This window comes from Rattus norvegicus, chromosome 19, assembly GCF_036323735.1.
Source record: "Rattus norvegicus strain BN/NHsdMcwi chromosome 19, GRCr8, whole genome shotgun sequence".
Classification (NCBI taxonomy): Eukaryota; Metazoa; Chordata; class Mammalia; order Rodentia; family Muridae; genus Rattus; species Rattus norvegicus.
In genome coordinates this window covers 15,759,453-15,783,935 of record NC_086037.1, presented here as the reverse complement: position 1 = coordinate 15,783,935, position 24,483 = coordinate 15,759,453, and the positions used below count along the sequence as shown (strand labels likewise).

Genomic DNA, 24,483 nt, shown 5'->3' with positions numbered 1-24,483 from the left:
TATACATTGAAATACTCTTGAATATCCTATAGGCACTTTAGCTCAAGATGAGTTGCCTTTAGAATGGATATATATTAAATTTAACTTTAACAAAACATTAACAACATATGAGGAACAAATTTCTTTAATTATTCAGCAAGGCATACAAAGACCTGTTACACTGTGGGGATATGATTGTGCTGCTTTTGTTTTCTCATTAAGCAAAAATAAAGTGGAATATTTAATGCAGACGTCTGAAGTTTTTCAATTAGCCATGATTTCTTACACTAGAAATACTGAATTTCATTTTCCCCATAGTAAATTCTGGGATTGCTTAAGAAAACAAAAAAAAATGTGATAAATACACTAATTTCTGTTGATCCATTACCATCTGCCGTTACTGTGTTTACAGATGGCTCCAAGACCAAAGATCTAAGACAGATGGCTTATTGGACCAAAGATAAATTTTGGGGACAAGAATCTTCTTTTGGGTCAGTACAACAAAATGAAATATTAGCAGTAATTAATGTATTGCTGGATTTTACTCATGATGTAAAAATATTATAGCCGAGTCAGCTTATGTTGTAGTAGTACAGAATATTGCAACTGCTGTTGTTTCTACATCTAAGCCGATATTAAATGTTATTCTCACATATTAAAGGACTATTGTTATTCTGAAACTCTAGAATATTTATTACACATATTAGATCACATTCAAGATTGCCAGCATCTTTAACACATGGCAATCATATGGTAGATCAATTAGTGGCATTTGCTACCCCAGAAGAAAACAGTCATAATCATGCCAATACAGGATATTTGCATATTAAATATAAGGTTCCCTATTCTGAAGCCAAACAAATTATTGCTAATTGTCGTATTTGTAAGCCTTCACGTATAAAATGTATTCCATCTGAAATTAATCCCAGAAGAATGCAACCTAATACATCGTGGCAGATGGATGGAACCCATATTTCTGAGTTTGGTCGCCTTTCATATATACATGTAAGCATAGATAATTTTTCAATATTTGTATGGGCTACACCATTGCCAGGAGTACGCACTGCTCATGTTATACAGCATCTATTGGAAACTTCTGCTGTTATGGGACCGCCTTGTAAAATTAAAACTGATTATGGACCAACATATATTTCTTATCAATTAAACAATTTTGTCGGCTCTTCCGGGAAAATGGCGACTCCTGAACGTGCTCCAGAGTTACCGCCTTCCAAGGAGCCTGCGACCACCATGGGCCCTGCTGGGGAACCCTGCCTGCGGGGCCAGCCTCAGCCAATGCACAATGTGCTCCCTGCCCCGAGGCTTCGAGCCCCCAGTTCCTGAGGACGTGGGGCAGCAGAGTTTGGATTGAGCTGCAGGAGAGGTTGAGGCGCCAGGAGAGACTTTTGCGCAAAGAAAAATTCATTTGCAAATTGCCCGACAAAGGTAAAAAGATCTCAGACACCACTGCCAAACTGAAAGCTGCCATTTCAGAAAGTGAAGAGGTCAGAGGGAGAACTGAACTACTTCATCCTGTCAGTGTTGACTGTAAGCTAAGGCATAAAGCAACCACAAGAGTTGATACCGACATAGACAAGGCCCAGAATTCTGACCTGATGCTTGATACTTCATCATTAGTTCCTGAATGTTCGTCAGTAGACATTGAATCATCTAAAACAACCTCAGAAACTCAGGGACCTACACAGCTCACTCACAAAGGCAATGAAGAGACTTTGGAGACTGGCTGCACAGTGAGTACCAGCCCATCTGTCAGCATCACAGCCCAGGCTCCCCCATCTGAAGTTAATGAACATCTCCCCCAGCATTCAAGTCAAGAGGAAGAGGTTTCCAGCAGCGTCGACAGTCTGTTTATCACTAAATTGCAAAAGATCACAACTGCAGACCAGACTGAACCCTCAGAAGAAAACACCAGCACTGAGAACTTTCCAGAACTGCAGAGTGAGACTCCTAAGAAGCCTCATTACATGACAGTGCTAGAAATGCGAGCTAGAAACCCAGTGCCCCCTCCTCATAAGTTTAAGACCAATGTGTTACCCACACAACAGAGTGACTCACCAAGTCATTGTCAGAGGGCTCAGTCTCCTGCTTCCTCAGAAGAGCGGCGAGGCAGGGCTAGGCAGCATCTTGATGATGTCACAGCAGCTCGCCTTCTTCTGCTCCACCCCCTGCCTGCACAGCTGCTCTCCAAAGAAGAGTTGCTGGCTCTGCAGAAAGAGCAGAAGCAGAATTATGAGAAGATGCGGGCAAAGCTCGCAGCACAGAAACTAGCTGAGAGACTGAATATTACAATGCAGAGCTACAATCCAGAAGGGGAGTCTTCAGGGAGATACCGAGAAGTGAGGGATGAAGATGATGCCCAGTCCTCGGACGAATGCTGAAAATGAGCGCTGGGAGATCCCGGGAGTTGACTCTTGAGCTTACATTGTCTCATCCAACTTCCTAACAAGTACCAAGACAGTGTCAGACCTTGTTGAGGGACAGCAGTTTAAGTTACACAAAGGTAGCTACAAAATAAGAACCCAGTTTGTCTTTCAGAAGATGATCTTCACATGCTTGAACAGTTCAATATTTGAACATTGTGTTTGGCCGTATTGTGTTACAGCTTTGCAGTATATTATGCATTGGTCTGATATTTTAGTGTGAGTAGAACACACGTTTTCTTTAAGATATCTGCTTTTTCCTTCTTCGTATTCTTATCAGATAGCACTGCTTGCACCCCTTCTGGTGAAATACTTTGTTATTTGTCACCTAAAGTGAATTAGGAAGGCCTGGTCCCCTCACTCGAGAAATGAGGGGAGCAGTCTAAAGAATGGTATGCATGCTTGCATGGACATGTTCCTGAGACGCTGGATGTGAAATGCCACACACAACACTCGGGAACCACCACCACTGTGTCTGCTGCTCTGTCCTCTCTTGGGGCGACTTCTGTCACCTGTGATGAGGTTAAGGAGCACTTGGAAGAAGTGCTGGGTGGGGAGGGTCTTCTGAGCTGGTGTGGGGAACTTCTCCTGGCTGCCCTAGGCTTGAACTCATTGCCATCTGGGATGATAGGTCCCTGTACAGGACACTCGTGCTTGGTAAGGAAACCGGTGTTTTTCTAAGAGTTACAGTTGAATTGTCAGTATATTGCTTTTTTTCCTGGTTAAACCCACAGAGGTGTTTACAGGCTGCAGAAACCTCAGTCCTGTATGTGCACATTTGTGCTGTTTAAAATGATTATATGATCATTTCCAGCAAAGATAACAATGTTATCAAAAAGCCTTTGTCTATTATGTGGAACTTGTAAAGGAGAAATAAAATACCAATCAGAGCAAAAAAAAAAAAAAACCATTTTGTCAATGATATCATATTGTACATATTACTGGTATAGAATACCATCCACAAGGACAAGCTTTTGTTGAAAGAGTTCACCATACCCTGAAATGACAAATTATAAAATTAAAAAGGAGGAAAAGAGATGACCTTACACAGCCTGAATGGGGTTGGCATACCAGTCCCAGAGTAATATTGGCATAAGCATTATTTTTTATTAATCTTCTTAATTTACCACAAGGTGAAGTTATATGAAGAGCAGATAGACTCTTTAGTGGACTTCTCCCTGAAGGCATGGAACAGACAATATGGATAAAAATTGCCCGAGATGCTGAATGACAGGAAGGGACATTACTGTATGGAGGGGAGAGGATTTTGTCTCCTTACAGGATGGGGGACAATTCTGGTTACCCAGGAGACGGATTCAAGCACAGAATGATAAGAACTGCTCCCTACCCTCAGAAGAAGCCAGTTAAACCAGCTACATTCTCTCCTGATGGATGTTCTCCGGAGATGAAGGAGGTGTCCTCCATTACTGAGGCCCTGGCTTCTCTTAGTGTCGACAAACGACAACGGAGAAGGATCGATGCAGTGACAACCCCATTACCTAGGTGAAGGGATTAAGCACTGAAAGGAAAACTATGTTGTCTCCTACAGGAAAGTCCTTTACTGCTGAGCACGTATTGTTAGCAGTGTGTGCTTTACTCACGGTTTCTTCTGTTGCAGCCAATGCGAGTTATCAGGCTTATATTCCTTGTCCACCTTTATTTGAACCTGCTACTTGGCGGGGAAACAGATGTGGTTTTATACACCACCCCAAGCATTTTATCATCTCTTTGGAATAATTTGACCTTTTGAATAGATGTGATGGAGCTTTGTATAATTTTCCTTATGCTGGATTAAAGATGCCTTTGTGTTTAGGAAAGAGACCAGGCCTACAAATGGGTTATTAAAATTGGCGATTACCAGGAATAATTGTTACAGTCTCCAGGATTGACAGCTTTGTCTATAACCAAAATTGGAATAACATTACATTTGTTAGCGAGCCGGTATATCCTATTGTGCTTGGTTTACTTATGTAGGCTTAAAATATCTCCCATGCAATTGGAAATATTGCCCTGGTATGTTTGGAAAAATTATTCAAGATAAATGAATAAATTGGGGTCCTTATGGCCAATTATTAATACATGTTCAGAATGGAATGTTACCACTTGTGATTTGTCAAATGTTACCAGGATGAACTGAGAGGAGAATGAACGCCTTAATGGATGCTTGCTGATGGAATGTGGAGATGGAGGCATTGCTGATGTTCGACTGGCCTCTGTGGAAGATCCTAATGCGTTTCAAGCTCATTTGTGGAAGACTGTCACTGCATTAAAAGAAGGTGTGCTTGCTAATGGAAGCTTTTCTGGGACTGCTCAATCTGCCTCTCAGTATAATTTCACAACATTTAAGAAAGAAAAGGTTACTACTTGTATTCCTATGCCATATTTCTTTTTAATAGGTAGATTTAATTTTGCTAATGGATTTGCTTGTACTAACTGTCATTAGTATTCATGTATTAATTCACTTATTCAGTTTAATATAGATAAATATTCTATTATGATGTTCAGCAAAAAATATATGTATGGATGCCTGTTAATTTGAGACATCATTGGTCTCAAGATTCTCTTAATTATATGATTATTGAATTTTTTAATAATCTGCTGAGGAACAGTAAAAGAATTATTGGAGTTTGTAGCTACTATTTTAAGCCTTATTTCTGTTGCTACTTTGGCAGCCATTTCCAGCATAGCATTAAAAACATCTATTGAGACAAAGCATTTTGTTGAAGACTGGCATAAAGATTCACATGATTTATGGATAGAGCAAACTAAAACTGATACTAGACTTCAACATCAAGTAGATGTTTCAAAACAAACAGTAGAATGGTTGGGTGGAAAGATGTTATTTATTGAAAAATATGAGGATTTGAGATATGATTGAAATCCTACTACTTTTGTGTTAATAAATGTATGGATAATGATACAGAACATGATTGGAAGTTAATTCAAGCCTATTTAGAAGGTAATGAAAGTGCTACAAAAGTAATTAATGCCTTGAAATATGATGCTCGAATGTCTTTTGGTAAACAGCTAGAAGATACTACTCCTATGTAAATAGCTAAATTATTGGATGATCAATTGACAGGATTAGATCCCAAGGCTTGGCTTCAAAGGATTTTCCATAGCTTGGGAGGAGCTAGTTTTGCCATAATCTTATGTACATTATGTATTTTGTTGCTTTATTTTTACATGATTAAACCCCTACAAGTACATTTTGCTATGTTGTGGAAAGTGTTTCTTTTAAAACAAAAGAAAAAGAAGGAATTGTTAAGACATAGATATGCAGCTCCCAGGGAGGGTCAAGAAAGGCCTGGTGACAGATACAAGTAGGAGCTAGAATGCCAACCTGGAGAAGAAAATGTTTTTCTCGCTTGGCCTTAAGCTATCTTCTGCTGTGTCCTGTTTCTGTGGAAGTGGTTCTCATGCTCTCTTGGTAATGGTGAGTATATTTTGATTATAATGAGAGAGGTGATTTGTTATATAAATATTTTGAGAAGAAGCCTTTGTTTATTCGTATTTCTTTGTTTAGTCTTCCCTCAGTTGTTCCTGGTATCCTGGGAATAATGATCTTATGGTATCTTGACAAAATGAAAATTGTAGTAATGCACATTCCCAGCTATATAGGGATTAATAAAGCATGCAACTGCGTGCAGTTGCTTCTGCCTTTGCTCTGCACCCCCTGTGTCCTGGGGGTATGCGACCGTACCCAGGGCCCCCAATTCACTAGACATTGACAATGGGTCACCCCACAAAACACAGAAGCATCTACCTTAGTCAAAAATGGATAGTTTATTGAATGCACACACTAACACTTATTGATCACATCCATGTAACTACTGAAGCTTTTTCTGCTCTCTGTAGCAGTGATGATGACAAAATCTTACTGAAAACCATGCACACCCGGTTTAGACTGTATTAAAGTAGCCACCATTTCAGTGTTCCCTCCAAGGTGCCATGGGACAGTAGTAGCATGAGTCTGCATGCACCTCGACAGTTTTCACTAGGGACTACACACACACACACACACACACACACACACACACACACACACATACACACACACAGACACACACACACACACACACTTTACTGACATGGTGCACATTCTTTGCACACAAGGAAGAAAGTGAGCAGTAAAGAAAACACACCAATAATGGAATTGATGGAGGGAGCTGTGGGGAAGCTGGGGCTTAGAGTTACTTAAAGGCCCTGTGCAGGCTCTCCTTTTGTTGGAGGAGAAATTTCAAGTGCAATGTGGTTCTTTATTTTCTTTCTCTAAAGCACAGAGGGCTAAGGTGGATCACAGGGCTTTGAGCATGTTCGGCAAGTACAGTCACACTGAATTAAATCCTAGGGCTGGAACCCTATTAATCTTCTACAGAATTACAGAGCAGCCTGGATGAAGACTCTCAGCTGAAAAGGTACACATCTTAAGACAGGCACTGAACAATGGCTGTCAGACTTGACTGAAGACTGGAAATGTTTTGCTATCTCACAGGAAAAGAAGGCCCCTCCTACCACACTGTACTCTAAGGACAGTTTATTCAGGGTAGGATGACATGAACTATTGTCTCAGGTCACAGATGTTAGCACAAAGTATCCAAGGTATTGTATGCCAATGGTAGCATCGACAGAACAAAGCACACAGTGTCATGAAGACATAAATTATGAGTTTGTGTAGCAAGACCCAGCCTCATCCAGGTTCTTAGATAGTAACTGAGAACCTCAAATACGGTGGTGATGTGATAGTGTGGGGTGAATCTAGTTACAACTAGTTTTGACACAGATGACACTTTTTGTGTCATGGTCAGCTTATAATGAATGACTAGACCTAAGCATGAGAATAACCAAATACTACATTGTTTCTCTAGCTGCTGACCTTTAAAAGCCCTGGGGTGACAGCAATCTTTTATGGACATTCTGGATTGGTCCTTCTGTACTTTAACTCCCTGAGTCACCTCCACTCTCAGTAAGTTAGTTCAATTCCATAAATTGGAAATCTGTCACCTGGAAAAAATACATTCTCAATACGATCCCAGATTGGTCATGGAAAAAGGGTAGCTTGAACTGTCCCACCTAGGTTCTGGGCTTCACAGGCCTGCTCTCCAACAGAAACCTGTATTCATAGTTGCAGGCTGCATTCATTATGGATGCTCTGGAGGTTCCTCCCTAAACTGCTGAGATTAAAATAATTTTCAAAAATTCATTATACCAATCTGGCTTACAGGAAGCGAGGTTCTAGTCTGTATTTTATCAGATGTGCAGAATACATATGGTCATCATTGACAATAGGTGAAAGATCTGCTCTAATATGGAAACTAAGTGATGCTGGAGGATGATCCTGACCCACAATGAGCAGTGGGAACACCAGAGACAACCTAACGCGTTGAGCACGCACGGCTCAGTAAGTTCCCTGTGAACACACATCTCCTGAGATCTCTCTATTTAATTGGAGTTGATCCTGTCCACCTAACACAGCACCTCATATGGAATAACAAAAGCCACCTGCAGGAGCTGTGGTGATGACTCACAGGGTAGAGCATCTGCTGCTCTCTCAGAAGAACCACATGGACCCTAACAATTGGGTAAAGCATGTCAGTGATTACATCATATAGTGTGTGTCAGAGACATAGCCACATTGTCCACACAAAAGACACTGTCACACTGGGTAGCCCTTGGTGACTTTGAATTCACTTATTAGCCCAGGCTCCATGGAACATGCAGAGATCAATCTCTAGCTGTCAGTTCTAAGTCCACAGGAGGGACAGAACCCTTGAGTAAGAATGATGGTCTTAAGAGTCAAGAGATAGAATTCAATTTTTATTCATAACAAATACATTATTACAACAAAACAGGATTAAAATGAATAAAAATATTTAAAAATATTTGAAAGTAAAAATAGTAACAAGAACATATAAATATGAAACAACAAAAAGAAAACTTCAATTAAAATCATAACAAAAATATTTCTAAAAGCATATTCTTAACGAACATTTAGAAGCACAGATGTATTGCTGTTTCTCCTCTAGCACACATAATGAAAGGCGGTTCCCCAAGTTGTCTCTCAAGTGCTGTTTTCTGAGAAGAAAGTAAGACCTCAATCAGTCAGGCTGGCTGAGTGGTATATAAACTTAGGGTCTCTAAGAAATGACAAATTAACTCAGAGGATGAATACTCATCCAAAAAATGTTGTTACCATTCAGGATGTTGGTCATCAGGGACTCCTGAGAAAGCAACTTATTCTTCAGGAAGCTCTCTTACTGGGGTGTGTCCAATTCCAGCTCTCTTGCACTTTCTGAGACCTGGGAGAGGAAGGCTGTTTTTCAGACACTGATTTGGTGGGGAAATGCAAGCCAGCTGTCAGAATGCTGCCTTCTACCACCTCAGGTCTATTGGACAGTCAACATAGACCTTTTAACTGATATCATTGTTGCTAACTCTATGGGCAGGGCAAAATCCCCAGAGAGCCTCACAGTAATGTGGGCTGCCAATATGGGACCCAGACTTATACCAGTGCAAACCAAGAACAGGGCAATGAAAGGAACTTCATTGGGTTGCAGGAAGAAAGGAGATGTCCATATGTCACCAAGGTTAAAGCCAATGACAAGTATTAATTTGACATTTGCACTTGGTTCTTATCCCAAAGGTGCTTCCTACACAAGAGGTCACATGACCACAGAGTGTCATTTGTCAATGAACCAAGAGATTGTTCAAAACTCTACATAGGATCCCATGTATCACATGGATATGCAGTAATATGACATGTTATTCATCTGTCACCATTTCTAGACTGCAGCTTCAAAAAGAGCAGCAAAATATGCTTGCATAATAATTCAGTTTCTGAAAAGTGGTTAACTTCCTAGAATACTTGTGCATAGGCAGAGCAATGAAAAATTCCATTACATGAGGTGGTTGGCTGGTTGTGAGTGTAAATTAGAAAGGTGGTAAGAGAAGCAAAGATGTATCAAATTGGCAAATTTTACCAGATATTGTTAAGCTAACAGGTCCCTACCTGATAATGCTGGTTCTGGCCGTTGATGGTCTTTATCTTTCTTGTTGAAGTCAACCAAATATTTCTGGTTCAGTGCACAATCAAGATGTACCTCCTTGCTCTCCTGCTTCAGTGGGACCAACTTCTTCCTACATGTGTTCTCCATCAGGAGCTGGCTGAGCAGGTTTCTGGAAATACAGTCTGCATAGTAAGATCATGCTGGCCCTTTCTCCCATTCCTACTCCCAAGTCCCACTAACTCTACCAGGTCCCACATACCCATGAAGACTTAATAATTAATTAATAAAATGCATCTTGATACATATAAGGCTGCTGCACAAAACATAAAGAGTTAATTCGGGGAAGAATAAATTGTTTGCTTGGCCTGACACCAATTAGTGTCCACACCTCTGAGAAAGAACATGGATCTACAACTATCCATGAAAGCCCAATGCATGGGGCCAACATCAATTAGTACTGGGCCAACACCCTGAAAAGAGGTCAGTAGAACCAAGAGAAGGTCATGCTAACCATGTGGTCCACGCACTGAGTTTTGTAAAACCTGGTGTGACACCATAGGTCCAGGTCAGCCTAATAACCTTCTGCTGACTTCAATCAGTACTGTTCTCTCTAGAGCCTTCTGAAGATGCCTAGACAATCCTGGGATGAGGAACAGTCTTTTATGGAACTGAAAACTGAGTCCTAATGACCCTGGAACACTGATGGGTAAATAGCACAAGAGATAGAACCAGAGCTGAAGACCGTCCAATCCAGAACAAAGATAGTCAGAAACGGCCATTCCACAAGTGATAGCCTTTCTGACCAGGACTTACCTAGAGAAGGTAATCTCCTTCTTCAGCTTATGGTTGTTCTCATGGACCTCAGTGTTCTCCATCTCTAAGTTGTGCAGAATTGACATGACTGCCTCCTCCATTCTCTCCAGGTCTTCATAATATGGATTTGGCCTGAAGTGTGGCCTGGCCCCAAATGATAGAATACAATGAACATCAGCATTTAGGAATATATGAACTCAGGGTGGGTCCTATATTACCCCAGGCTGCTGCCTGGATCTTCCAGCACTCAGTCCCCTACCTAGGAAGTACAGAGACTCACCAGAAACTCACTGCAATTACAATCTTGCAAAGCCACCAGCTGTCAAGGGCTTTGCAAATGCACACTAGACACTCACTCTCCCTGACTTTATCCCCGAATTCTTCATTCAGACCACAAGTTCTGCTTTTAAATAAATGGAAGCAGATGAGTCCATTTTCAATCTCACTCCTCAGGAAGGGTCAGGTTCTGAATCTCCACTATATGGGAGGTGAGGTTTAGCACAGGGTGGTTAGGGAGGCACAGCTTTCTAGAACCCAAAGCCTTAATAGGATTAGAAGGTGACCTTGCAGACCCAGGAATGAAACAAGAGCATTTGGAGCGATTCATACCTGTTCTTCATGGATCTCTCTGTCAGAAACCTCAGGCGATCTCTCAGGTCATTTCTCTCCTCGGTAATGAGCTGCAGCTCTTTAATCAGCCTCTCCTTTTCCTTCTTGGCCTGATTCTTGCTTAGTTCAGTGCCAGGGGATGATGTTTCTCTCCCAGCGTCTGTAGGTAGAAGAACACAAGTGAACCTGCATGGGGAGAATGCATAGAGTGTTCATAGACCTCAGTGAGGCCTAAACAGGAGAACAAGCCAGGAACCCAGTGTCACTGCTAGGCGATTGGTCTATGCTTAAGAGACCTCCTCAGGGGATATCAGTTCTCCCACTACTCTATAGAGACCAAGAGATGTAAGCAGCCAGGTGTGCCCTATGCCGGACATCACGTGCTTACATGTACCACGGAGATGGCTTCTCCAGGATTATTATCAGCTGAACAGGGTACAGCTTGGTTTCAGGACCTTCACTCCTGTGGCTTCAGAACTCAGATGATAAATTCACCATCCAGAAAACTTGAGTGATTGGAGACACTCAGATGTCCTACCCTGATACTCTAAGCCAACAACTTTGGATTTAAAACACATTTCCAGGGAGGATATTTTCAACAGACTTATCAGTGTCCCTATGTGAAATACCAAATGCCCCAGAAGGGCGAATAGGTTACATGCTGAATCTTGGTCTACACGTTCCAAATAGTTTTGGTATTTTAGAAACATGTTTGTAACACACATCTCTAATATATAAAGCTAACAATGACACTGCCAGTTAGAAGAAATCAGAGAAGGTCTAAGAACATAAGGTTATTGCCTGGAGCACAATCTCTCCCTGTTACTACTGTCAGATACCCACTGTATTTAAAGAAGCAATGATAGTGAAATACATTGCTGCCCTGTCTAAACTCAGAAAAGGTGGACCATCCATGACTACTGATGGTGTTATTATATCAATGTAGCAGAACAAATGAACTGAAACGTAAAGACCAGAAATTCACAGTATAATAGCATTGGCCTTACCATATCCTCCCAGTGGGGATGGGGAAACTAAAGTTCTGAAATCCTTGACTATAAGGAATTGTGATATTCATGGAAATTCAATTCCTTTTCAGATGCTCCAGTTGTTGTGGCCCATTGCTAGAAAGGTCAGCTTAAGCCTGCAGCCCCCCTGACAGGAAGCTCAAAATACACTGCCCAGAACTTACTCAACATTCCCCAGAAGTGCTGTCTTTGTCCATCATTACTTTGAGATGAAAGGCCAGACTCCTTCACTCTAGTCTCTCCAGAATCAACGTTCCCCCTCCCAAAACGCTTGCGAAGACGGGAAAACATGTCTTAGCTTGTAACCGCCAGACTCAGACTGAGAGAAACTAGGGCACTGGTCGTCACTACAACACTGGTGACATCACAGAGGATGTCAGAACTCTCTAGGAGACAATAGAATGTCCAAGAAGGGACAGCTGATGTCATGGGGAGCAGACTTTGCCTCTCTGCTAATGTTCTCCCTGTACTGAGCATAAGCAGAGGGGCCCTTTCCAGGAGACTTTCCTGGGGCAGAGCCACTGAGCATCTCCTGCTTCCAAAGCCAAATTTTCCTCAAGGCTTGATTATAAAAAACCTTAGTAATTCCTATGCATCTAAATGAATGTTTCCTGTCAAATCTTGCCCCAAAATGTCTCACTAACTCAAATTTCCTCATTCACCAATGTTAGCCATTAAAACTTCCTGAGATTTCACACCAGTTTGAATATGCAGTCAAAAGTTCTCCTGTCTCATTATGTACAGGTGCTTTATATCACATCAAGAAATAGTCTGCATGGTAGGTTACAACATGGGTGTGTGTTAGGGGAACACTCATGAAGTCATGTGCTTAGCAAACGACAATTGCCAGAAAATTCCTCAGGAGAAAGAGTTGAAGTCTTTATGGTGCTAGGAAAAGTGTGGAGACCAGTTGGCAGAGGAAAGTGCAATATTGGAGCCACCAGTGAAGGGAACCTCATGCTGCTTGTGGGGTTCTGCTCTCTGCACCAATGTCGCCAAAGGAGCACTGCTCACAGTCCTGAGTAAGATATACCATGAGCTTCTATCAGAAAAATAAAATGCTCAAGAGATATAGGGGGTACACAGAAACGTCTAAAATGAGGCTATAAACATAATTAAGTGGATAGAGCAAGGTCCCTGCACCTGTACACTGGGAAATGGCCACCCCATCAAACACAAAAGTAGTAACACATTTATCATAGTAAAACACATTTATCATAGTAAAAAATGAATACTTTATAGAATGCACCCACTAACACTGATTGATCACATCCGTAGTTCCAATTTTGGGGGCAAATTCATGGCCTTAACTATCTTTGTCTCAACTTATATAGCAAAAAATAAGAAAGAACGAGAAAAGAAAAAGTCAAAACTAAAAGCTCAAGCTTCTCATATGAGGATTGCAGGAAGTGTTATATGGGAGTGACCCTTAATGTGATGGGCCCTATATAAAGCTTTTTGCAATATTGGAATTTTAACAAACCTCATCCAGAACGTACGGAAGAGGCACCATGTGATCACCATGTCTTTACTCTGTGTCAGGTTATTTTTCTGCATCCTTGATTGTCAGGCATATAACAGCAACAATCTGAAATAGCTGGTAGACATGGAAAAACATGGCTAAAACTATAGTTGTGGGTTACACACCTCAACTGTGAAAGGCTAATACTGTCTGCACAGTCCTTGGAGGCCACTCTTATAAGCCTATTTATTGCAAAGTGAAAGGAGGTTTATCTGAGCTCAAAGTGATCCTGGCCAGCCAGGTAGAGGGCAACATGTGATACTTGAGACCCTGTTTTAAACCAGCACAGAAATCCACACTTCATTCAAAGCATCATCTACGAATTCTCGATTATTTACCATTCTCTCCCTACCAGTCGTTCTGTTTGGAATGGGAGAAAACAACTGGAACTGATCTTTCTATTCTAAGGACCTTGATCTCTCTTTTTTTAGGTCCACATTAAGAGTGCATACAAATGGACATCACCATCTGAACATCTTAGTATTATCTACTCTGTATATATAGCATAATACTGTGCCTATGAAAATCTTAAGCTTCCTTGAGTGGAGTTGCCCCATCAAGAAGTGTGAAGTTCTGAGTTCAAACCCCAGTGATGCTTTAAAGGGACTAGAAGAAAGCCATCAGAGATACTCCACTTCTTTGTCCTTAGATTAAATCAAGTTGACACAATGTGAACCTGGTGGGCTATTTAACCATGCATCTTTCTCCCAACCCCACTTCCACGAGTTCAGTCCATGGCAGAATTCATCCCCCACCATCCTAGATATTTCTTTGTATATTTCTACAAGAGCCAGGTTTCTTTTTTTTAATAGAATTAGTTGTAGTCAATCAACTGCTGCCCTATGTGAGAAATGATTAGTATCTATTGCAACTTACCACACTGTATTTGTGTATACAAGTACATTATTGGAAATCCAGCATTACTGAGTAATTGGAAACCAGTGCTGTGGCCTTGCCTTTCTGTGCCTCTTCCTGGCTCACAGGCAGCAGGGGGCAGACCTTGAGTTCCTCTTCAGGGACAGAGTGATGTTGTATGGGCACTGAGCAGGCAGAGAAACACAGCTGAGGCAGCTCCTTTCAGTTATCAAACACATCATCTCCTTCCCATCTTAAGGGCTACAGCTGAGGTCTTGCCCCCATACCTACCTTAATAGCAGCGAATTTGTTACACAGCAGCCAACTCTTTCCTATTGTTCTGTAATATGCCTCCACATCATGGATGCCAAGAAAAACACTAACAAAGAACAAAAAACTCTGACGTTGAACTGTGTGGTGCTGGTCACATAACCTGTTATGTTCTGTATGTTATGAGGTTTGTTAATCTTAACAAGTTCCCCAAGTGTATTCTTCACATAGGACCCAATAGATTCAAGGAAAATAGGAACAATTATGTGTAAAATGGCCTGAGTCAGGGCCATAGACCGAAGCATTTCCAGCACTTGTGCATGAGCCCATGTGGATTTTGCAATGAGCGGGGCCTAGCAATGTCCAGTACACAGTTGTGAGCTGTTGCTCTGGTTGAACTGGATTGGTGTGTGCATTAATAAACTATACCTATTTACATGAATTCAGTGTCCTGTGGTTTGAATCCAGACCCCTTGACACCAGGTCTTCCCTTCTGCAGCACTTGGGAAAAAGGCTAAGTTTAGGAAAGGTGACGTCTTGCCATAAGTTATGTGACAAGAGGGATGGTGAATGATCCCTTGAGATAAGAATCAAGGTTTCCTCTGTGGTATTTAGGTCTATACTGGCCCTGTGCAACAGCTTCAAGAACCCATTTCTGATTTTCCTTGGGATTCCCGTGATGATGCACTCAGACAGGATTGGAAACAACCAAAACGGTGGTCAGACTTGATTTATAAAATGTAGGTAACATTGCAAACTTATGTTGTAGGATATTTGATCATATTGTCATCCCCAATATTGTGTTATTTACTTAGAAAAATACCTTCTGGCTGTGTAGTTCAGCACTAGCACCAATATTTCACCCTAGAGCTATTTTTGTTTGTTTGTTTGTTTTTTGATTTTGTTTTTGGATGAACAAGTACTTTCCTATTTTGTGGCCCAGCCCTAGCTCTTACTTCTTTGCACAGTCATAGAGAGCCCTCAAACATATACTCAGACAAAGCCAGGGGAGTGTATAAAAGGGCCTAAGGCAATACCACATAATGACATTGAAAGTGGGCTCTCTTCTTGATCCACGCCTCCAGCTCTCCTGACATCTACATGAATTATAACTCCTAATGCAGTGTAAATGATGTCTGCGCTATTGCTGAAGGAATCATGAGAATAACAACTGTAAACATTCCACCATGGATAGAATTTGTGGAAAGAGGCAACTGGCAGCCAATGAGAGGGCTCTACAGTTAAAGGGGCTTGCTGTCAAGTCTGATGAGCTTGACTCAATCCCCAGGACCCACGTGGTAAAACGGAGAGAAACAAGGGCCAAGCTGTCCTCTGGCTTCCACTAATGTGCTTACATATATTTGAGTATATATGTATATGTCTGTATGTACGTGTGGATATGAATGTGTGTATGCATATATGTGTATACGTGTATATGTATATGTGTGTATATGTCTGTGTATATGTGTGTATAGGTGTATTTGTATGTGTGTATATGTATTGTATGTGTGTGTATGTGTGTATGTATATGTGTATGTGTGTATGCATGTATGTGTGTATGTGTGTATGTGTGTGTATGTGTGTGTGTGCATGTGTGTATGCCTGTAGGTGTGTGTGTATGTGTGTGTGTATGTGTGTATGCATGTAGGTGTGTATATATGTGTGTGTGAGCATGAATGTGTATAGTCATGTATATGCATGTGTTTTCATGTACGTGTATTCGTGTATATGTACGAATGTATGTGTGTATATGCATGTATGGACACACAAACACACACAATGTTAAAACATAAAAAGCTCCTTGGAATATTCACCGTGCCTGGATAAGTGGTGACCATGTGGGGGAAACACATGTCCATGTAAGCACACCTGTTCACATGTGCTGAGCAATGCCCAGCCTGGACTTGAGCTCACTACCTGCCCAACGATGAGTTTCTGCCCACCTGGTCTTCTCAGAGCCAGGTAACAATTGTTCCTGCCATTCCAGTTCTGTTCCAGTTTCTCATGCCACAAACCTTCTAGCTTGAATCTCACCTACTGACGCAGGAACATAACAGCCTCCAACCCAGTGAAGTAAGTAAACTTCTTCCTGACATCCTCAGGCTTGGTGTCCCCCATGAGTCACAGGGAGGAAGGATGGCATGCACCAAGGAGAAGGGCCATGGGCAAGGAAGACAGGATCATAAGTCAGTCATCACTGACACCAGCAAAGTGTGTGCTTCAGAGCTGGCTCTGCTCACTCTTGTCCCAGTGGCAGGACTTAAGAGTGGTGCATACCTGTCACCCAGCACTCAGAGAAGTCTGAGGCGCAAGAACCAGGAGTTCATGGCCATCTTAACTAATGGTGAGATCAGAGCCAGCCTGGCCTGCATGAGACTCAGTCTCAAAGCAGGCAAGGAGGAACTTTCTATATTTGAGCAAGGAAGCTGGCATCCTCCTGGGTTCTAAACTTTCACTGCAATACAGAAAGATGCTAGGGCTAGTGTGGCAGAAAGTTGGAGACAGAGAAGCCAGGTTAACTCTCACTAATCTTCTCATGCTGTGTGAGCAATGAGGAGAGGGTGCCCTATACACTCTAAACAGGATGGTCTCTCAGACAGTTCAGAAAGCAATGGCAGCCTCCAGCAATTCTCCACTCGGGTGTGACTTGAGTCTTATACGTGTGTGTTTACAAGCCAAAATATAAGATCCATAGGTGACTGTGTAAATTCAACATGGTCCAGCCATGTGCTGGAGTATTATTCAGCCTTACATAGGATTCAGATTCTGACCCTTGAACAGGAATGAGAATGGTAGCCATTCTCCTAAGTCAGACCTCCAGGCAGTGCAAAGACAAACTAACACTGTATGACACCACTGAGGGCTGCAGTGTCACCAATTATATAAAGACAGAAAGCAGGAAGGTCTACAGAGCCCCAGGGGTGACACGGGGTTGGAAGGTTGGAGGGTAGGTGTGTAAGTGGGACTGAGCCTCAGAGGAATCAGACATGGCTGCAGAATATGCATGTGGCTGCCTCCCATACCTGTGGGTGCTGCCTCCTCAGAAAGGCAAATATAGCAAAAGGAAAGAACAGAGGGGACAGGCTCTGACCAGCTGTAGACACACACAAATGACGTGACAGAATGTGCACACTGCTGCCTTGCTGCAAGAGCAGTTGAGCTTCCAGAAGGGTTGAAAGAGGCTCGAAGGGCTGAGCATGGCACTGAGTTCAAGGACATAGCTTTAGGTCCTGAGGAACCTATGGTGCCCAGGCCCCATCCTGCTGATACTGATGGACACAGATGACATTCAGGGTGATGGCTGGGCTGGGCTGGGGAATAGGTGTCCACTCTCACCTGCTCCAGCTTGAAGATGTGCTGGGTGAAGTAGGACTGCAACTACTTGTTGGATTCATTGATGCAAATCTGCTGGAAGCAATTCTGTTCAAAGTCCTCAAATCTGAATATGGCCAAGACACCAATGGGCAAGCACTGGGAGACAAGGTTTGTTATAGCCGGGACCCCCTGGGAAGACTAGCCGTCCTGAGAGGAGTTGCAGAAGAGGGGATGTCTTTTCCTGACGTGTTTGGTAACCAGTGTTTTTTACCAAGGGTTCCTTTATTACTTCTTGATGGAACCAGGCCTGCACATATCCAGTAAGCATTGGGGTGGAACCTGGGCTTGGTGCCCACATGCTGGCATCGCTGAGGGTGAAGCCTAGCCTACCACACTTCCAGACACCGAGTGCAGATGCCTGGGTTCCTATAGAATGGCGGTTCTTACCGTTCCTAATCCTGTGTCTCTTTATTTCAGTTCCTCATGTTGTGATCCCAACCATAAACTTATTGGAGAGCTACTTCATGAGTGTAACTTTGTTACTGTGAGGAACTGTAATGTAAATGTCTGGTGTGCAGGAGCGCTGATGTAGAACCCACAGATTGAGAGCAGCTGCTGTAGAGGATGAGAGTCCTCTGCCACCCCTGGTGTTTGCAGAGATCCCCTGGGTTCCTAGTCTCCATGGCTTTCCCAAGGACAGGGTTTATTATTGGCCGTCTCAGGGCCCGGAATCTCACAGAAACAGCCTCTCCCATGTCCTTCCTGTTGAGGAGAGTGTGGTTGGTCCTCAGCACAGACCAGTCAAACAAGGGACGGTATAGACACTTGGCCAGGGAGTCTCCTGCAGTTATGGCCTCTGGACAGAGGGGTTTCTTACCTGGGGTGGGGCAACCATGCCAGGTACAGGCAGTGATGCTCAGAGTCAAGACCTAGTTTTGTCTTATTTTCATAGACAAAGTTGCCCAGGCTGGCCTCAAACTTGCCGTGTAGCCAAGGATAATTAAACAACTGATCCTACTGCCTCTACCCCCCATGGCCTGGCATTGCAGATGAGTGTCACCAGAGCTGGCTTGTCACAGCTGCTATACGGCTCTAAGTCAGGGGCCTCATGTGCAGGAGTGTTATGACTGTGCCATCCCCACCCTGCAACCAGGGTTTTCACCTTTCTCCTGCTGAAGTCTGCTTAATCCTACCCTGGCCCCAGGACACAGCAGCTGTGGGAGACTCAAAGCCTGGGGCTTCAGCACAGCATGGGTACACAGCATGGCATGCAGCCTACACGGCTGTGAAAAAGCCAAGGAAGTGCTTCTCAGCTCACCCCCTGTAGGTGTGTCTAGTCCATCCTTCTCTCCATGGACACAGACATCTGCTTCCAACTGCCCAACATGTCCCTCTGGTTTTGACTTTCCTGGATGCCATGTCAATGCCACCATACAGAGTGCTGCCTCTACTGGGGACACTCACACAACCTCTCTGGGGGACATCTGAGCCAAGCAGGGATTGGGTGCACTGCAGAGAGGTCAAGTCATGTCGTGAAGTACCTTGTCCCACAAAGGCTCACTGTTCAGGGAGTTGACTGGAAAAGTAAGCTTATGCCCCTGGGCAGGGTCCCCATAGGGAGTGTCCCACACCCTGCCATCAGGTCTATTCCTGGTGCCATGCAAATTCAATTTGCAAGACCCAATGCTCTGGAAATGTCAAGAGCTAACGGAAATGTACCAGGAAGTGCACACCATAGCAAGGGGAGAGGATGGCACAGAGACCTAAGCTATGGGTTAAGGGGCACGGAAAGGCCACCTCGAGCACAGGGGTCAGTCACCTCTTTCACAAACAAGGCAAAAGGTCAATGCTCTCAGCTCTGGGAGCCTAAAGGGCTCTGTGGCTCCTAAGCCCTGCAGCTGTAGCCAGAAGCAGCACTGAACAGGATGTAAATGCTGAGGATGGTGATGTCAATAAAACTTTATTTACAAAACCAAATTGGTGGTGGTGGTGGTGGTGGTGGTGGTGGTGGTGGTTGCGGACTGGTTCATTTCAAAGCATGCTGGAGTGGCATGGCCACTGAGCATCGGGAAACACAGAAAGGAATGCGACCGGACGCAGGGCTCCCAACACCCTAGATGTCGACCTATGGCACTGGAACAGGGTCCCTGAAGGTAAGTCTGGACAGTCAGATTAGGTAAGTACATTTTATTACAAGGAAATGGGGCAAGATAAATCTCTTCATCTCGCTATGCTTAAGCATCTTTAAGAGTGCAGGGAATTCATGTCTCTCAGTCTGGTTTAGAAAAGTGTTTAGAGACAGCAAGAGTAAACTCCATGGTTCCCTGACGAGGGTTCCAGGGATTCTGATATCTGGGTCAAAGTGAAAGTTAAGGAGAAAAAGGCTGTCAGGCAGGGCAAAAAGATTCCAATTTCTGGTTTCTTTGGGCTGTAATTTTTACTGTGTTCAAGGCCATGAATGAAGACAGGGTAATAACGAATACAGAACAAGAAGCTAGAGCTTCATTAAGACAAAACGAAAGTAAAAGTTTTGCCCTCTGCACCACTGCCTGAATCAGGTTTTTCTAATTCGTTTCCCGAGGATGGCATGTTGACCATTAGATTCACACGATGATGATGACAAATTCACCTGCTTTTTCTTTTCCTATAATTAGGCCAGCATCGATTCAAGGTGTGGCCCAACCGACTTATTATAAAGGATGATACTGGTTGGTTGAAAAAGGTAGTAGCTTTCTATGAACCATATATTAAGTTTTTATGTATATTAAAATTAACATTGGAAAGAACAATGGTAGGAGAGGAAGCTGGAGGACAACTGCTGCAAATGCTTGGTTTCGAAAATGCTAATGAAGAGTACAGGAGAGCATTATTACCTATAAAGGAGGCTGGGGATATTAATGCTTATATGAAGGCATGCAAGGGTATCTTTTCTGAAAATGGAAAGATGCATATTTGGCACGTATTGATCCAGATAGAGTTATTAAATTATATGTTTAAATACTCTTGAATATCCTACAGGCACTTTCGCTCAGGATGAGTTGCCTTTAGAGTAGGTTTATATTAAATAAAACTTTAACCAAACATTAACAAATTATGAGGAACAAATTTCTTTAATTATTCAGCAAGGCATACAAAGACCTGTTACTCTGTGGGGATATGATTGTGCTGCTATTGTTTTCCCATTAAGCAAAGATAAAGTGGAATATTTAATGCAGATGTCTGAGGTTTTTCAATTAGCCATGATTTCTTACACTGGAAATATTGAATTTCATCCTCCCCATAGTAAATTGTGGGATTGCTTTAAAAAACAAAAAAAAATTGATAAATACACTAATTTCTGTTGATCCATTACCATCAGCTTTTACTGTGTTTACAGATGGCTCTAACACCAAGATGGCTTATTGGACCAAAGATGAATTTTGGGGACAAGAATCTTCTTTTGGGTCAGTACAACAAAATGAATTATTAGCGGTAATTAATGTATTCCAGGATTTTACTCATGATGTAAAAATATTATAGCTGAGTCCGCTTATGTTGTAGGAGTAGTACAGAATATTGCGACTGCTGTTGTTTCTACATCTAAGCCTATATTAAATGTTATTCTCACATATTAAAGGACTATTGTTATTCTGAAACTCTAGAATATTCATTACACATACTAGATCACATTCAAAATTTCCAGAATCTTTAACACTTGGCAATCATATGGTAGATCAATTAGTGGCATTTGCTACCCCAGAAGAACACAGTCATAATCATGCCAATACAGGATATTTACATATTAAATATAAGCTTCCCTATTCTCAAGCCAAACAAATTATTGCTAATTGTCCTATGTGTCAGTCTTCACGTATAAAATGTATTCCATCTCAAATTAATCCCAGAAGGATGCAACTTAATACATCGTGTCAGATCGATATAACCCATATTTCTGAGTTTGGTCGCCTTTCACATATAGATGTAAGCATAGATAATTTTTCAAAATTTGTGTGGTCTACACCATTGCCAGGAGTACGCACTGCTCATGTTATACAGCATCTATTGGAAACTTTTGCTGTTATGGGACTGCCTTCTAAAATTAAAATTGATAATGGACCAACATATATTTCTTATCAATATAAACAATTTTGTCAACGATATCATATTGTACATATTACTGGTACAGAACACAATAAACAAGGACAAGCTTTTGTTGAAAGAATTCACCATACCCTGAAAAGACAAATTATAAAATTAAAAAGCGGGAAAAGAGATGGCCTTATGCAACCTGAATGGAGTTTGCAGACCAGTCCCAGAGCTATATTGGCACAAGCATTATATGTTATTAATTTTCTTAATTTACCACAAGGTGAAGTTATATCAAGAGCAGATAGACACTTTGTTGAACTTCCCCCCAGAAGGCATGGAACAGAGAGTATGGATAAAAATTGCCCGGGATGCTGAATGGCAGGAAGGGACATCATTGTATATAGGGGAGAGGGTTTTGTCTCATTACAGGATGGGAGACTATTCTGGTTAGCCGGGAGATGGATCCAAGCACAGAATAATAAGAACTGCTCCCTACCCTCAAAGGAATCCAGTTAAACCAGCTACATTTTCTCCTGATGGATGTTCTCAGGAGATGAGGAGGTGTCCTCCATTACTGAGGCCCTGGCTTCTCTTAGTGTCCACAAACAACAATGGATAAGGATCTGTGCAGTGACAACCCTATTACCTAGGTGGGGTCAGGTGAAGCGATTAAGCACTGAAAGGGATAATTTGTCCCCTTCAGGAAAGTCCTTTACTGCTGAGCACTTATTCTTAGCAATGTGTGTTTTACTCATGGTTTCTTCTGCTGCACCCAATGCCAGTTATCGGGCTTATATTGCTTATCATGATGAAATCTTACTACCTTTGTGTTAGTAAATATATGGATAATGACACAGAACATGATTGGAAGTTTATTCAAGCCTATTTAGAGGGTAATGAAAGTGCTTCAAAAGTAATTAATGCCTTGAAATATGATGTTCGAATGTCTTTTGGTAAACAGCTAGAAGATACTACCCCTATGGAAATAGCGAAATTATTGGCTGATCAATTGATAGGATTAGATCCCAAGGCTTGACTTCAAAGGAATTTCCATAGCATGGGAGGAGCTAGTTTTGCCATAATCTTATGTACATTATGTATTATGTTGCTTTATTTTTACATGACTAAACCCCTACAAGGACCTTTAGCTATGTTATGTAAAGTGTTACTTTAAGACAAAAGAAAAAAGAAGGAATTGTTAAGACATAGAGATGCAGCTCCCAGGCAGGGTCAAGAAAGGCCTGGTGACAGATTCAAGTAGGGGCTGGAATGGCGCCCTGGAGAAGGAAATGTTTTTTCTCACTTGGCCTTAAATTATGTTCTGCTGTGTCCCGTTTCTGTGGAAGTGGTTCTAACGCTCTCTTGGTAATGGTGAGTATATTTTGATTATAATAAGAGAGGTTATTTGTTATATGAATATTTTTAGAAGAAGCTTTCGTTTATTCATCTTTCTTTGTTTAATCTTCCCTCATTGTTCCTGGTATCCTGGGAATAATAATCTTATGGTATCTTGACACAATGAAAATTGTAGTGATGCATATTCTTAGCTTAATAAGGATTAATAAAGCTTGCAACTGCGTACAGTTTCTTCTGCCTTTGCTCTGCATCCCCTGTGTCCTGTTGTATGCGACCATACCCAGGGCCCCAACTCACTAGACATTGACAATGGGTCACCCCACAAAACACAGAAGCATCTACCTTAGTCAAAAATGGACATTTTATTGAATGCATACACTAACACTGATTGATCACATCCATAGCTAAGATACTAGGGGCAGATCCGTGGCCCAAAATACATTCCTCTAAACCTATAAAGGAAGAAAGAAAGAAAGAAAGAAAGAAAGAAAGAAAGAAAGAAAGAAAGAAAGAAAGAAAGGAAGAAGAAAAAACACAAAAAACTTAAGCTTCTCATAGGAACTTCGCAGGAAGTGTTGTCTGGCGGTCAGTTCTGATTAGGCCATTTTAGATGAAACAGTGCACAGTGACCCTTAATGTGACGGGCCCTATATAAAGCTTTTTGGAATATTGGAATTTTAACAAACCTCATCCAGAACATACAGCAGAGGCAAGGATGTGATCACCATGTCCTTGCTCTCTATCAGGTTATTTTTCTGTGTCCTTGATTGTCAGGCATAGAACAGCAACAATCTGAAATAGCTGGTAGACATGGAACAAAGTGGCTAAAACTATAGTTGTGGGTTGCACACCTCAACTGTCAATGGCTAATGCTGTCCTCAGAGACCTCGGAGGCCCCTCTTGTAAGACTGTCTATTGGAAATGGAAGCACTGACTTCAAAGTGAACCGGGCCAGCCAGGGAGAGGGCAACATGGATACGTGAGACCCTGTCTAAAACCAGCACAAAAACCAACCCTTCATTCAAAGCATCATCTATTAATTCTTTCTTATTTACCACTTTCTCCCTACCAGCCTTTCAGTCTGGAATGGTAGAAAAGGACTGGGAATGTTCCTTCTATTCTAAGGACCTTGATCTCTCTTTCCTTAGGTCCACATTAAGAACACATGCAAATGGGTATCACCATCTGAACAACTTAGTATCATCTGCTCAGTATATCTAGCC

At 42.1% G+C, this 24,483-nt stretch overlaps 2 protein-coding genes across 6 annotated transcripts in view; one reads left to right on the top strand and one right to left on the bottom strand.

The window, feature by feature from the left end:
* Positions 1-24,483, bottom strand: part of LOC134483152 (uncharacterized) — a 757,250-nt gene that overhangs the window by 34,964 nt on the left and 697,803 nt on the right. The window contains exons 2-6 of one of the 5 annotated variants that reach the window (XM_063278401.1): positions 10,847-11,006; positions 10,238-10,381; positions 9,427-9,593; positions 8,611-8,716; positions 8,214-8,492 (exon numbers count right to left, since the gene is read on the bottom strand). The exons of 2 other annotated variants lie outside the window; for them this stretch is intronic. In XM_063278401.1, coding sequence (XP_063134471.1) covers positions 8,652-8,716; positions 9,427-9,593; positions 10,238-10,381; positions 10,847-11,006 — 536 coding nt within the window. In that variant the 3' untranslated portion in view covers positions 8,214-8,492; positions 8,611-8,651. Of the gene's footprint in view, positions 1-8,213; positions 8,493-8,610; positions 8,717-9,426; positions 9,594-10,199; positions 10,382-10,846; positions 11,007-12,038; positions 12,227-24,483 lie in introns of those variants that run through there. 2 more of the 5 variants (XM_063278406.1, XM_063278404.1) reach the window with 2 other exon arrangements.
* Positions 1,280-2,579, top strand: LOC134483149 (DNA-directed RNA polymerase II subunit GRINL1A-like). The gene is given in 2 exon segments (XM_063278397.1): positions 1,280-1,342; positions 1,344-2,579. Coding segments are annotated over 2 exon segments (1,095 nt in total). The 3' UTR covers positions 2,376-2,579.